The following is a 14171-nucleotide window of genomic DNA, read 5'->3' as shown; positions in this document are numbered from 1 at the left end:
CTGCATTATCTCATTTGATCCGTACAGCAAACCCTGTGAGGGACGTGTGTCATTCTCCCCACTTACGGATGGGGAAACTGAAACCTGGAGAGTTGAATGACTTAAAAGTACTCAAGGTTGTGTGTTTTATAAGGATTGGAGACTAGATTTGCTCCTACAGCCAGGCACCCTTGACACTAGGCCCTCCTGCCCTCCTACCTGTTCCCAGCTGTGGGTGTGGGTGTGTGTTGTGTGTTGTGTGTTGTGTGTTTTTACTCCTGGGCTCACTCCACTGCCTGCCTGTGTGCACTGCCTGACCTGTTACCCCAACCCCCCAGCGGTGCAGGTATCCCCTCTGCAGCATGTCGACAAGGGGTCTCCCACCTCCTGGTTGTGCTTCCAGAGACAGGGTGCCTGCTCCCTTTGAAACCAAACCCGCCTGGTGCATGTGGGGACAGCTGTGACTGAGCTGGAATTGACCTCTCCTGTTTTCAGCTCTGCCTTCTGGGGGCCTGCAGGGCAGCTCCCTCAGCCCCTTTCAGATTTGGAGGGAGATTCGGAGCCTCTTCCTTTCCAGGCTGTACAACCCACTCTCAACTCCCCTCACCCGTAGCTGGGAACATCCTCCCTACGTCAGACAGGGCTTTTTAGTTATCACGAGTTTTATTTTTGGGTCTCCTCCCTCCTTGAAATAATGGGGAATTTGCTAAACTTCTGTGTCACTAACCTTGTAAGAGAAAAAAGGATGGAGTTGAAAAATAGCTCATGGGTTGGCTGGAAGGCTATCAGATAAGACCGTGGCCCAGGAGCCGGGACAATGTCCCGTTGTTCCCATTCCGGCCCTCACAATGAGCTGCTGTTGGGGCCTGGCTGTATCTCCAACAGCGGCTCCGCCCGTGCCTGTGCCGTGCCCACGTTTCCTGGGCTCCTGGGCCCTGGGCAAAGGCTGCCCCACCCCACCCCGTGACGCTGGACTGAGTGGGTCACAGCGAGCAGGTCAGCTGGCTGTGGGCCTTTCCCTGCCCGGCCGCCTGCAGGGAGACGGAAAGGCGAGCCTTGTGCTGATGGAGTTCGTCCTGGACTCTGCTGACCGGGGTTCGGATCCCACTCGGCCGCTCACCAGCCGTGCGATCTTGGGCAAGCGACCTGGCTTTTGCAGTGCGGTACTTCAGTGCTGACAGATTGTTGGGAGCGTTAGGTGAGGAGACGGGGAAAGTGGCGTGGAGTGGGGCTCAGCCTCACAGCCCAGGTGTGCACTCTGGTCTGTCTGGAGAGACCAGGGACAGCGTGGTGGCATTTGGGCTGGGCTTTGAAAACTGAGAAAGAAGGATTCTGTTAGGTGGAGAAGTGGAGGGAAAGGTGGTACGGGTTCAGGAAACAGCATGGGAAAGGCCCCCCAGAGGGAGGGGGTTCATGGCTGGTCAGTGACCAGCTGGGGAGGAGAGTCTAGGTCACTTGCCAGGGTGTGGTGTGAGGGGAGGTAGAGAGTGGACATCACGTGGCGTCCCTGGCAGGGTTGTTGTGAGAAGTAGTTCAGACCTGGGTGGGGAGTGATCTGCATGGGCGGGCGGAGGCCCCTGTGCAAAGGCCTTTTGCCCTCCTTGGTGCCACCTAACCGAGGAGACCGAGCCTCTGGTCTCCAGGGACCATAGGAGGTCATCAGGGGAAGCCATCACGAGACTGAGCTGGGCACTCAGGGAGGCCGTGCAGTGGGATTGTTGGGCCACCTTCTCTTCTACCCCAGCCTTGGGGTGGCAGGGAGGGACCAGAGATTCAGGGATGCAGAGGCCCTGTGTACAGTGGTGTCAGGCCCCAGACGTCCACACCACACAGGGCAGCCATGGGCAGGGCCCCCAGACCAACCTGAGTTCCCACTACAGCAGGGGGCCGTGGACAGATCACTTGACTGCTTCTCCCTGAGCTCCTCTTACCTTTCTGTAAAGTGGGTAGATGAATACTCCTGGCAGATTTGTGTGCAATTGACATGAAAAAAAAAGATGTGAAAGTGACCAGCGGGGTGTCCTGAGCCGAGTGGAGGTGGGTGCCTAGGAGCGCCCCTCTCCTACGAGTGGAGTGGGAGAGAGGCAGAGGCTAGCGCCTGCTCACCTCCTTTTACCGAGCTTTCTGGGCAGGGGCACCATGCCCACTCACTGCCCGCTGGAACCCCGCGCAGTCTGCAGTGCCCTTCTCCCTCCCTCCTTCCTTGGCTTCTTGCAGGCCTGGGAAGGCAGAGGCTGGAGGTGAGGAAGGAAGTGGCCCAACAATGCAGTCGTGAGGCAAAGGCAGAGCGGGGTCAGGGCCGGCCTCGGGTGATTGACGGAGCAAGGAGTCCCTGGTGCAAAGTGTTTGGGGGTGCTGCAGGCCTGGGACAGCGCTGGCTTCCTGGAGGAGGTGGTTCATAGGCCGTGAGGTGGTTCTGCTTGGGTACAAAACGGACTAAGTGACCATTTCACTTCCTGAGCTCTAGTCATCTTATCAGCCACCACCACGGGCACACTTACTTCTGCCAGGAGGTCCCCCCTGGCAGGGTCACAGCAGACTAGCTCTCTCTGGGCCCAGAGCTGTGTGTCAGGGCCGGATGAATAGGTGCCCCTTGCTCTCCCTCCATCAGCCTTTGAGGAGGAGGGGTGGCAGGTAGACTCCAGGCTGAGCGGGAGGGATGTGCGTCTGCAGATGATTCAGAGAGCACAGGCCCATTCGCGTTGGCCCCACAGGGCAGCGGTCAGACCTGGCCCTCTCCTGTGCAGGAGCAGCCTGCCGACCGACCTTGGAGTAGCCACTAGGCCTCCCTGGGCCCTGCCCCACCCCCATCCTGCCTCCTCGTGAGCTTGGGCTGCAGAGGTGGGTGCAGCCTCTGGTCCACGTCCCCACTTGGAGAAGGCCTGGGGAGCTGGAGAGGGTCAGGGCTGCCCAGCTTCCCCACAGCCCTCTCTTCAGCCAGGAACCATCAGTGAGGCCTGGGCCAGCTGGGGCATCTGTGGGGCAGGATGGTAGGGAAGGAAGAGGAGGCTCTGGCTGCTTTGGGGTCTGGCTTGGGCCTGCCGGGCTCCTGGGCGGTAGAACCGGGGACCCCATGGGTCTCCCTGGGCAGGACCAGTCTGTGAACCGTGCTTCCCTTTCCTCAGCTCATTCAGGCTCCCCAGGCAGGAGGTGGCCCCAGCGTACCAGCTCCTCCCTTTGCTCTTCCTGGGTTCCTACTCCGCCTTCCCTGGTGCCCAGCATCCTTACCTGGCAGAGGTTTCCAGGCTGGACCAGCAAGCAGCCTGATGCCGACCTGCAGGTGACAGGCCTAGGGGGCTGTGGGTCCCAGCCCTTGGTAGGCCGGGTGACTTCCCCAGCATCTGACACAGGGCGTCTCTTGCTCTGAGGTATGATGCCCCATCCTGGGAGGGAGGCCTGGAGTCTGCCCCTTGAGGTGGGCGGCCCAGGGTGGAATCCAACTGAGTGGACGGCAGACCCACCCACTGCATTGGTCAGTGATTGGGGAGGAGGCTGGGCCATCCAGCAGGGCCCGGAGGGCTCATCAAGGGAAGAAGCCTGTTAGCAGCTAGAACTGAGTGGCATGACAGGCCACAGTGCATGTTTGTCAAATGCTGCCTCCTAGAGAGAGGGCACCGGAGGAGCAGGGGCACCACAGGTGTGCAGGCCGGTGGGCCTGGGCCTCCCTGAGAAATTCCGTGCATGAGCCCCAGGAGGCTTGGGTTGGCTCTAACCTGACTTCAGCCTGTCTCACGGCTTCCCTCTGCTCCATCCATTTCTGTCCAGCTTTCAGAAGTCTCTCCTGAGGGCGTTAATTCAGCTCAAGTCTTCTGAGCCCTACTGTGTGCCAGCTTCGTGCTGGGCATGGGGGAGCAGATAGGGGGAGGCTGACTGGATCTCTTGGGTTGGGCTGTGGGGTCCCCAAGGGCTGGGGTCCCTGTTCCAGTGCTTACTCCCACGCAGTGCCTGCACAGTACTCCATGTCAGGGAGAGCTGTTGCCGTGGAGAAGTGGTGGTTGGAGGGTGGCCTCTGTCAGTTTGTGAGGCCACCTGGGCAGGGCCCGTCCGGCTCATCTCTGGATTCCTGAGCCAACACATAGTGGGCCTCAGCCCCCCCTTAGCCCAGGTGGTCATGGAAGCGGGGATTACAGGGTGTGGGCCCTGCAGGACGGAAGTGTGTGGTGACCTGCCAGGCCTCACCTGCAGGAGGGTGTTTGGTGAGGCAGGGAGAGAATGATGGACTGAGCCTTGGACCATTGGAGGCCGGGAGCTGAGGGGCAGAGGGATTGAGGGAAGAGGGTTTGGGTGGACTATGCCCAGGGTGGGTTCCATGCCAGCTCTGGGGGTTTGGGCTGTGGACATGAGTAGGGGTGAGGCCTGCCCAGCCTCCATGCCAGGAGTGGTCTTAGCAGACCTGGCTGCTCCTCAGGCTTTTCCTGTGCCCCAGCTGTGGAGGGGGCTCTGCAGGCCACTACTGTGTGCTCGTGGCTCTGGAAAGGAACATTCACCTCTCCGAGGTGGACTCGACTGAGTACTGGTGCAGGTGCTGTCTGAAGTGCTTTCCATGTGATGTGCTGAGGAAACCGAGGCTCAGAGAGGCAAGTGACTTGCCCAGGGCAACACAGCAGGTGAGCAGTGGGCCCAGGTCCAAGGCCAGGTCTGTCAGAGCCAGTCAGGTCCCGGCTCCATTTGGGCACCAGGTGGCATCAGCTACCTCTGATCTTTGTGCCTGTGTTGGGCTCACTGACCCTGGCCTGGGCCCCAGAGCCCTGGCACGTGGACCCTGTCTGAGTCTCAGTGTCTCGGGTACTGTGCAGAGGCTGCTGCGTCCCTTCCACTTTGAGCCTCACGGTCCTCATCTGTAAGGTGGGAGCAGCAGAGGTCCCGTGGCTCTCCTGCCTTGAGCGGGGCTGGTGGGAGGAGTGGGATGGTGTATGAGAAAGGGCCCTGTGGCAATGACATTCTGGATAAATGGGTGACTGCTTCAGTCGTGGATGGGGACCAGGGCAGAGGTGGGGGAGGTGGGGAAGGCTGCCTGGGTCAGGTCAGCTCTTTGCTGTGGGAAGGCTGCTTAGGAGCCAGGCCGGACCCTATCCCGCACTCAGTGCTGGCTTTCAACTCCTGAGAGGTGGCCCCATCCTCAGCCATTTGCTTCATTAGAGGCTGAGCCACCTACCCAAAGTCCTACAGTGTGGAAAAGGGACTGGCGGGTCTCTGTGATTCCAGCACCGCAATGCCCCCTCCCCCCAGGTCTGCCTTAAGACAGAAAGGACAGTGGGAGTTGAGAGGAGGATTGAGTGCTCCAGCTGGGGGGGCTGGGCAGGCTTCCTGGAGGAGAGGGGAAGGGAGGGGACAGGGCAGAGGAGAGGGGAGTGGCAGGACCAGTCCAACACACCTACGCCCACCCCCCAGGTCCCATCTGATGCCGAGGCTGAAGGAGTCTCGCTCCCACGAGTCCCTGCTCAGCCCCAGCAGCGCAGTGGAGGCGCTGGACCTCAGCATGGAGGAGGAGGTGGTCATCAAGCCTGTGCACAGCAGCATCCTGGGCCAGGACTACTGCTTCGAGGTGGGTCCTGCGGCAGGGGTGGGGTGGGGTGCTGGTATGCTCTTCTGGCGAGGCCAGGTCTCTTCCAGACACCCTCCTCGGGGGCTCTGTGGCCTTGGCAGGGGACAGGCTCTTTGGGACAGTGACAGAATCTGCTCATAGCTTTTGTCTCCTTGGACACCAGGTGGAGCTGGGAGATGGGGGCTTCGTTCCTGCTCTGTGGGCTCCTTGGGAATGAACCAACACTGTCCTCCATGCTGGCCAAGGGCAGGAGGCCTCATGGATGGAAGGGAGTAAAGCCTGTGTAGACCTGCGTAAGCCCCAGGGCCCGTGTCTCGAGCCTGCCCCCCCCCCCCTTAGAAACCCCTCAAATGCAGGGTGGGCTAGTAGAGAGTGCCCCCTTTTCTGGGCCTGTCTCCCTCTCTGATAATGAGCCAGAACCTTTGCTGCCCTAGCATTCTGTGACCCAAGGTTTGAGAGCAGAGGGCTGGCCACCCAACCCAGCAGGGCTGTACCTGGGAATCACCTGTCCAGTCCCTCACTGTAAATGGGGAATCTGAGGCCCAGAGAAGGCAAGAAGGTGTCAGAGGTCACACAACAAGGCTGAGGCTAAACCAGGACCAGGGCAACTAATGTCGCAGGCGTTCCTGGGAGTTCCCAATTGCTTCTCTAAGTATTCATATTCTCCTCCCACCTCTCTTTCTGGGAAGCTTCCCACCCTCTGCTCCCACCAACAATCTTGCGTAATTAGGGGAGCTCTCTGATAGAATAATGAGCCTAGTAATGAAAATCAGCGACTCGGGGACCAGTGTGGCAACCTCCTGGCACCCCCAACCCCAGAGAAAGAGTGGAGTGGTGCCTGGCATCTGCCCCACACCCTGTGCCCACTGGGTGCTGTTTCTGCTTCAAGACTCCTGCTCCAGCCGGGCTCCATCTGGGCTCCGGCGTCTTCACCTGGGACGGGCCGAAGACGGTGTCTGTCCACCTGTCCTCAGCTGGGGGTGCTGTGGCTTGTGCAGGCCCCTGAGTGGCTGGGTAAGGAGTCTGGGTTCCCTCTCTAGGGCCCTCGGCATGGTGCCGGGGCAGGAGGAACAGAGCAGGAGCAGCTTGGGCCGGACTCCCTCGCCTGGAGGAGACCAGAGGCTGAGCAGGAGTTAGTCAGTGAGGGGAGGGTGAGGGTTCCAGGCAGGAGGACCCCAGGGCCTGGCACACCCAGACAGCCCAATTCTCATTCTCCAGGCTGACCCCCACATGTTAAGTTTCTTTGACCATCTTTATTGTCACTGTCGCTTGGCAAAAGAACTGTCAGATGTCAGCTGAGGACTGAGGTGATCCTTGAGACTCCCCGAGGTTGTCTCCTCGGCGCCTGTGGCTGCACCTGTGGAGGGCGGCTCAGGTGAAGCATCACCCTCTGACCTGGGCATGTCTTCTCTCTTCCCATCTCCGGGAGAGGGAGGTTGGCATCAGAAAGGTGCTTTCCTATGGACAGAGGGCGCCAAGGCAAGGGTGAGGAGCCAGGGCCAGGTGCCAGATGGGCAGGGCGGGGCTACCCTCCTGTCTCTGATGTGCTCTTGGATGGCGGGTCTCAGTGCACTACCTCAAACATGAGACATAGGGGTTGTTGTGAGCCTCGTTCTGCCTCCTCCCTGAGCCTGTGGTGCAGACCTAGTTGCTGAAGCCCCCCAAGCCCCAAGGGTCTTCCATCATGCCCAGCCTTGCTGGGTTCCCTCCCGTGTGACACTGTCCTGTCTGTCCGCCACAGGTGACGACGTCGTCAGGAAGCAAGTGCTTCTCTTGCCGGTCAGCAGCCGAGCGGGATAAATGGATGGAGAACCTGCGGCGAGCGGTGCACCCCAACAAGGTAGACCTGCGTGTCCTCTCTCCAAAGCATGGGGGATCGAGGTTAGACCCAGAGCAGAGTGCAGACCCCAACACGAGGGAGCAGAGGGAGGGATCTCTGGTGCGAGCGGGATTGGGGAGTGGGGGCAGCCTGCATGGAAGCAGGGCCAGAGTGGGCAGTAGTATTGGGCTCTGAAGGAGGAGTTGGAGTTGGCCAAGCTGACTCAGGTGCTGTGGGGCCCTGTCCTCAAAGCTACACACAGGAGGCTGGGCCAGAGAGCCAAGTATCAGGCTGCTGGGGAGTGGGGTGCTGGTGTCCTTCTACCTGGAACTCTTGTTCCCCTTCCTCCCTGGCTAATTTCTGCTCCTCCGTCTGATTCTAGCTTAGACATCTGTCCCGTCCTCCAGGTGAGCACCGCTGGCCTAGGCTGGTGCCCTCCTCTATGTTCCCGGGCTTCCCGTATCATGTTCACGGGACCCCAACTGTAATCACCTCCCTGGCTGACTCGAGGGCCTGAACTGAGTCCTGGTCACCATGACTTCACTAAGGAAGGGGCCTTAGCAGTGGTCACCTCTTGAGTGACTTTACAAACCAGCAAACTTCAGAAGCGCTAATAAATGGCACAGTAGCCTGCCATGTGCCAAGCATTGTGCTAACCTCTTGCTTGATCTCTCCTCTGTTTTAGAGAAGAGGGAACTGAGGCTTAGACTAAGTCACTTGCCCACGGTCAGTGAGCTGCTCTGAGACTGAGCAGAGATCAGCCCCTCCAGAGCTGTCCCTGGCCCACCCCGCTCCTGTCTCAGGGCCCGGGCCTCCCCACCGCCTTCCGAGCCCCTCCTGGATCTGAGAGCTCTCCCCAGCTCTGGGCTGGGCAGTGAGCAGGTGGGCGCCCCCCGGTGACCACAGACCCCTGTGCACGTGCAGGACAACAGCCGGCGTGTGGAGCACATCCTGAAGCTGTGGGTGATTGAGGCCAAGGACCTGCCGGCCAAGAAGAAGTACCTGTGCGAGCTGTGCCTGGACGATGTGCTCTACGCCCGCACCACGGGCAAGCTCAAGACGGACAACGTCTTCTGGGGCGAGCACTTCGAGTTCCACAACCTGCCTCCTCTGCGCACCGTCACCGTCCACCTGTACCGGGAGACCGACAAGAAGAAGAAGAAGGAACGCAACAGTTACCTGGGCCTGGTGAGCCTGCCTGCTGCCTCGGTGGCCGGGCGGCAATTCGTGGAGAAGTGGTACCCAGTGGTGACGCCCAACCCCAAGGGCGGCAAGGGCCCAGGGCCCATGATCCGCATCAAGGCGCGCTACCAGACCGTCACCATCCTGCCCATGGAGATGTACAAGGAGTTTGCCGAGCACATCACCAACCACTACCTGGGGCTCTGCGCAGCCCTCGAGCCCATCCTCAGTGCCAAGACCAAGGAGGAGATGGCGTCGGCCCTGGTGCACATCCTGCAGAGCACGGGCAAAGTGAAGGTGCGTGTGCAGGCGATGGGCAGGGTCCCCCACATCGCGTGGCCCCATGGAAAGGCCTGGTGATGTGCACTAGGTCATCTGCTGTTCCCCATGTCCACGTGATGGATTTCAGCTCTAATGAAGGCACTGGTCACAGCCAGGTGGGCTCCCTAAACCCAAGAGTTGCGTCATGGAGTGTGGGGCTTTGTGCCCCTCCCCTGTTGTTGGAGCTGGTCACTGAAGCAGATTTGGAGTGATGGATGGGATCGTGGCTTCTAGTGAAGAAGTGGGTTTTAAGGGCTTCCCCCACAGCCCCAGAGGGCTGGCCACTGAGGCTCAAGGGAAGCAGGTCACGTGGCCAGCCTTTCCCAGCACACGGGTCCCAGTGACCCAGACACATGTCCAGTGGGGTGTTGAGTTTGATTGCCATCCCCAACAGGTGACCACCAGGGTACAGCTACTGTCACAGCCCTAGCCTCACCCCTCACTCACACCCAAACAGAAGTTCACACACACACCGTACACATGGTCACTACTGCAGCCGTTCGATGGTCAGCCAGCCATGGCTACAGCTGTCCCCAGCCTCGGAGCCCACAGAAACAGGGGTTGTCTACAGCCATCCAGGCAGGCCCTGCTTCAGGGCTGGAAGGGCCCAGCTCTGCCCTCCCCACTTCCTTCACCTTCCACTCCCTGCCCAGCCAGGCCGTGCCTCAGCTCCCACCCACCTGGTTTTAGAGACAAGTGGGCTTTTTCAGGAAGGCTCCCCATCACCTGCCTGTCCAGCGTAGTGGAGCGTGGTTCTGTGGGCCTCAGAGGTGGACCTCCCCCTGTTCACCCTGCCCCTTCCTGGGGGGCAACCGCCTGAAGGGAGTGCAGTGGAGAAGGAAGACTGGATGTGGGGTCCATCCACATTGCAGAAGGCCTCGGGAGCTGGGCGTCTGCCCTCTGGACGTAGTGTGGTTTGAAAGCTGAGTGGCCTGTGATGCGGATGAGGGAGTGTCCTGTGTCAAGGTCCTGAGCCCTTAGCCTGGGGCCGGGGGAGGCACAGGTTGGGGGCTGGGCTTTGGGGCACATGGCTCCATCGGGGCCCTATCCACTTACCCGGTCCCGGAAGGCCCTGGCCTCCCTCAGGCCCTCCAGAGCCCCGCTGCCTACTGGACTAGTGGTGTGCCACAAATGCAGGATTGGGGAGAGGACCTTTCTCAGCGTGGGCTCCCTGGGGCGGGGGCAGCACGCGGTGTCCTCCATGCTGTTGGACCACCTCCTCCCCCACCTCAGCCTCAGATCTGACTGGGCGAGGCTACACGTTGGATGTCTGTCTGTACTGTCCTTAATTTCCTGGCCCGCATTGGGAGGGGGTGCTGGGAAACTGAGTGAATCGAGGAGGCTCTGGCCCCCAGAGAGGGAGCCAGGGAGGCAGCAGGGCACCAGCAGTGTCCTTTTCTGCTGCAGTGTCCGTTCTTTCAATACCTGGCCCCTGAGGGCTGGGCTGACCGGGAAGCCAGCTCCAATCTAAAGTGACCTTTGCGCTTGGGGTCACAGCTGAGATGAGGCAAATCGAGGTACTCATTGTGGAGGGAGGTGGGAGCCAGGCTCCCCTAGTGGGCCCTCAGAGGGGTGGGGGAGCAGTAGGCGGAAGGATAGACGGTAACTCGTGCTGCTGGGGTGCCGTGTCTGAGCCCCATCCCCAACACTTGGGAACTGATGGGCCGTTCTTGGTGAGGGAGGCAGAGCATCTGAGAGGAGTGGGCCATGCGAACGGGCGTCGCAGCACCCTGCTGCCCTCCCCCAGGCTCCTCTCTCCCGGGCTGTGGCTTTTCAGAGTTCCCGTCCTTGGACTCCAAGGGCCTTCTCCCTGCCATCCCCCTCTCCCCTCGGTGCAGCAGGGGGAATGGGGCCTGAGAAGCAAGAGGCTTGGGCCAGATCTAGCCCGGGTAGCTGTGTGGCCCTGTTCTGTGTCTGTTCCCCCTCATTGGGTTCTAGCTCAAAGGAGAGCTCCTCCTCATCCCAACCTGGGCCTGGCACCCACACAGGAGGGCAGGAACCCAGTGGGGCTACAGGGCTCTGTGCGGTACTTTCCTTTGCTTCTGTGTGTTCAGAGAAGGGGACCCTAGAGGTCATCAGTAGGGGTCCTCAGGCTGTGTGGTCCACAGAGAGGCCAATGGCAGCTTCCCCTCAGCCACTCCTGTCCTTCCATTGGCCAGCCAGGTCTCTTGGGCCTGGAGCTCACTTCTGTATTTCAAGCCCCACTTGTGATTCCGGAGGGCCCCAAGGTTGTGCACATTGGAGTAAGGAGTTCCAGAGGACTGGCAACCCTGGCCCATGCTGGCCACCTGGAAGCCACCGTGCTGGCTGGTCCTTGCCCTGTCACCCTCTCCTGGGTCCGACTCCCTACCTGTCCTCTTCCCCTCCTCCCAGTCACAGGTTGGCTATGGGCATGAGGAGGTGGGGGCTCCTGGGAGAGGGAGTTCCTACCTGGGTGGGTGCAGCAGGTTCGTGGTACAGCCTCCCTGCTGTCAAGAGGGAGAGCTTGGGCTCACACTCCTTCCGGGGTCTTCCCATGACACTGTGTGTGGGACTCATAGGCTCGTCGGCTTAACAGCTGCCCTCTGAAGAAGTCTGGGACCCACAGCAGTGAGGGCTGCCACCCTAGGTGTTCCAGGTGGGCAGTGGTGCCACCACCTTCCCGCCCAAGCCAAGATCCGTGCTGTCACCATCTAAGTGCTGGCTCACTGCTTCCAGGGCAGCTGGACAGCTTCTGCCTCTCTCTCACCTTCCCTATGGGGCTGCACAGAACGAGTCTGTGTCTGGTGTGGGAGACCCCATCAGAGTAACGGGTGGATAGTGGCAGCTGCTTGTGCCATGGAGAGAGGGTGGTCCATCTGTCCTCTTTGGCACTGGTGGTGATGGGACGGGGAGTTCTGCTCTGGTCACCCAGCCAGGCCTGGTCAGGGCTGAACAAGGGTTTGAGTCCAGCAGGTCTGGCTGTGATCCAGGGGGCTCGTGGCTCCATGTGGCGTGCTCTCACCCAGGCCTGCCTCCCCAATCCCTGGACCCAGCTCTGATGTCATGAGTGCTAGGCATCTCTCTTCATCAGGCTGCCCTGCCCTCACTCCCTGGCAGCACCAAGGGTGGACACCAGCAGCTTGGCGAGGGAGCAGCCTCGAAAAGCAGGGACTTCTCCTGGCTAGGGAGAGGGTCTGGATTCCTAGCGTCCTACCTGCCAGGCCTGCTCAGGTCCACTCTCCTCACCTCCTGCCTCCCCAGGACTTCCTGACAGACCTGATGATGTCAGAGGTGGACCGCTGTGGGGACAACGAGCACCTCATCTTCCGGGAGAACACGCTAGCCACCAAGGCCATCGAGGAGTACCTCAAGCTGGTGGGCCAGAAGTACCTGCAGGACGCACTAGGTAGGGAGGATGCAGGCCGGCATGTGGGCAGAAAGTGGGACATGCCTACCAGGTCCTCACTTCCCCCTCCCTGCCCTCCCGGCCACAGGTGAGTTCATCAAAGCACTGTATGAGTCAGACGAGAACTGCGAAGTGGACCCCAGCAAGTGCTCGGCCGCTGACCTCCCCGAGCACCAGGGCAACCTCAAGATGTGCTGCGAGCTGGCCTTCTGCAAGATCATCAACTCCTACTGGTCAGTGCTACCCACCCCCCCTCCCTCCCACACTGCCTTCTGGGCTCAGCTGCGCAGGGCCTCCCACCCCAGCGTCTTACTCATCCTTCTCTGTCAAGGGTGTTCTCAGTGTGCCACGGGCTGGGCTAGGCAGGTGTGTGCTTATGCTCATTCAGGCGGTTCGGTGAGGGACTCTGTTCCATTATAAACAAGAGACCTAAAGTCTAATGAGAGGGCAACGGCATGCTTGCCGCCTCACACGGCTTCAGCGTGGCGGCTCTTGGATTGGAGCCCACCCTCTGCCTGACGCCACTGAATCTTGCTGGGCTGCCAGGCCCCCATCCTGGTCCTTTGGGGGCTCTCAGATGTAAGGGGGTGTCCCAGAATCTGTGCAAGACACGGTTTGTCCCGTGTAAGGATTTGGACCTGGTAGTCCACTGCACGTGTTCATCAGGGAGCGCCCTCTGTGTGCCGAGCGCTGTCCTAGGTGCTGGGGCTGCACAGGGAGCAGACTGATAAGGGCCCACTCGGGCACCCACCCGGGGCGTGTGGATGGTTTAATCTGAGACTCCTTATCTGTCCGCAGGAGCGTGGTGCTCACGTCACAGGCGGGTGATTGGGCCCAGGAGGGGCTTGTGTAGGTGCCTAGACACCGGGCAGGCTTCCTGCTGGGACTGTAGAGAACAAAGAAGGGACTGGGCTTTAAATAGGACAGAGGTCTGCAGGCTGCTGCCAGCCGCAGAAAGGAGCAGGGGTATGTGGAGCAGGCTGCTCGTACAGGACCGCCGTCAGCGCCCGAGTGAGTCCCTGGGCTACTTCTGCAAGATTGACTGCCCAAGCCCCTGCTTGCTCCTGAGCGGGCACGTGTGTCTGGTGGCCAGGTGACCTGGTGTAGGGTACAGCCACGTTATGGGGTGGCATGCGTGACTGTCCCGGGGGAGCTTGCTGCCAGCTCTAAGCAGTGGGGTTATTTTCACACCGGAGGAGCTACCCAGATTCTCTCCTCGGTCACTGCTCCAGCTCGGGGCCTGCGTTCCCCCCGTCCACCCAGACCCCTGTCCTGACCCCCCAGCCATACCTTACTCCTTTCTTTGGTCACACTGTTTCCCTTCCTGCTTTAAGGCCTTATGTGTGGCTCCCTTCTGTGGCCTTCTTTCATGTCACCAGACATATGGTCAGCTCACCCCTCTTGGGCACCCTCTGTCACAGCCTGATCTCATTGGAGTGGAGTTGTGCCTGTGTCCGAATCCGTTTCCTGCATATGCTGGGAGCACCCTGGGGGCAGGTGGATCCACCAGCTCAGGGCTGGGCGCATACAAGGGCCCGGGAATGGTTTGCTGCTCCCAAAGGACAGGCAGAGACAGGCCTGGTGAGTGACAGCCTTGGGAAGGGGGCAGAGGGAATGGCCAGAGCCAACAGGGTGGGTGTCTCCCTACACAGGTCCCTCTGCCCCTGGTCCCTCACCAGGTGCTCACCTGCGGCTAGCTTGGCCCCACGGCCCTTGGCACTGGGGGTGGAGGGGCAGCCAGAGGCCTTGAACTCTCTGGGAACACACTTCCCACCCTTGGGCTAGGCTGTGTTTTCACCCTCTGCCCCCTTGTTCCCAGGGCGGGCCGGGTGGGACACAGGGAAACATATCCGTGGACAGTGATTTTCCATTTCCTCTTTCTGGTGTTTGTCAGAGGCACCTCTCTGTTCTGGACAAGACCATCAACAGACATCATCACTCATCGCCTGCCCCGTGCC

General features: G+C 60.4%; 1 protein-coding gene across 13 annotated transcripts in view; it reads left to right on the top strand.

The window, feature by feature from the left end:
* DAB2IP (DAB2 interacting protein) overlaps positions 1–14171 on the top strand; it is a 169612-nt gene that overhangs the window by 134653 nt on the left and 20788 nt on the right. For all 13 annotated transcript variants that reach the window (XM_014782113.2, XM_014782112.2, XM_004423391.3 and 10 more), the window contains 5 exons: positions 5371–5524; positions 7266–7364; positions 8268–8822; positions 12069–12213; positions 12302–12446. In XM_014782113.2, the coding sequence (XP_014637599.2) occupies positions 5371–5524; positions 7266–7364; positions 8268–8822; positions 12069–12213; positions 12302–12446 (1098 nt within the window). The remainder of the gene's footprint in view (positions 1–5370; positions 5525–7265; positions 7365–8267; positions 8823–12068; positions 12214–12301; positions 12447–14171) is intronic.

This window comes from Ceratotherium simum, chromosome 29 (genome assembly GCF_057802395.1).
Source record: "Ceratotherium simum simum isolate JZ-2026a chromosome 29, ASM5780239v1, whole genome shotgun sequence".
NCBI lineage: Eukaryota > Metazoa > Chordata > Mammalia > Perissodactyla > Rhinocerotidae > Ceratotherium > Ceratotherium simum.
Note: the sequence above shows the minus strand (reverse complement) of the source record. Positions and strands in the feature narration are given on the sequence as shown.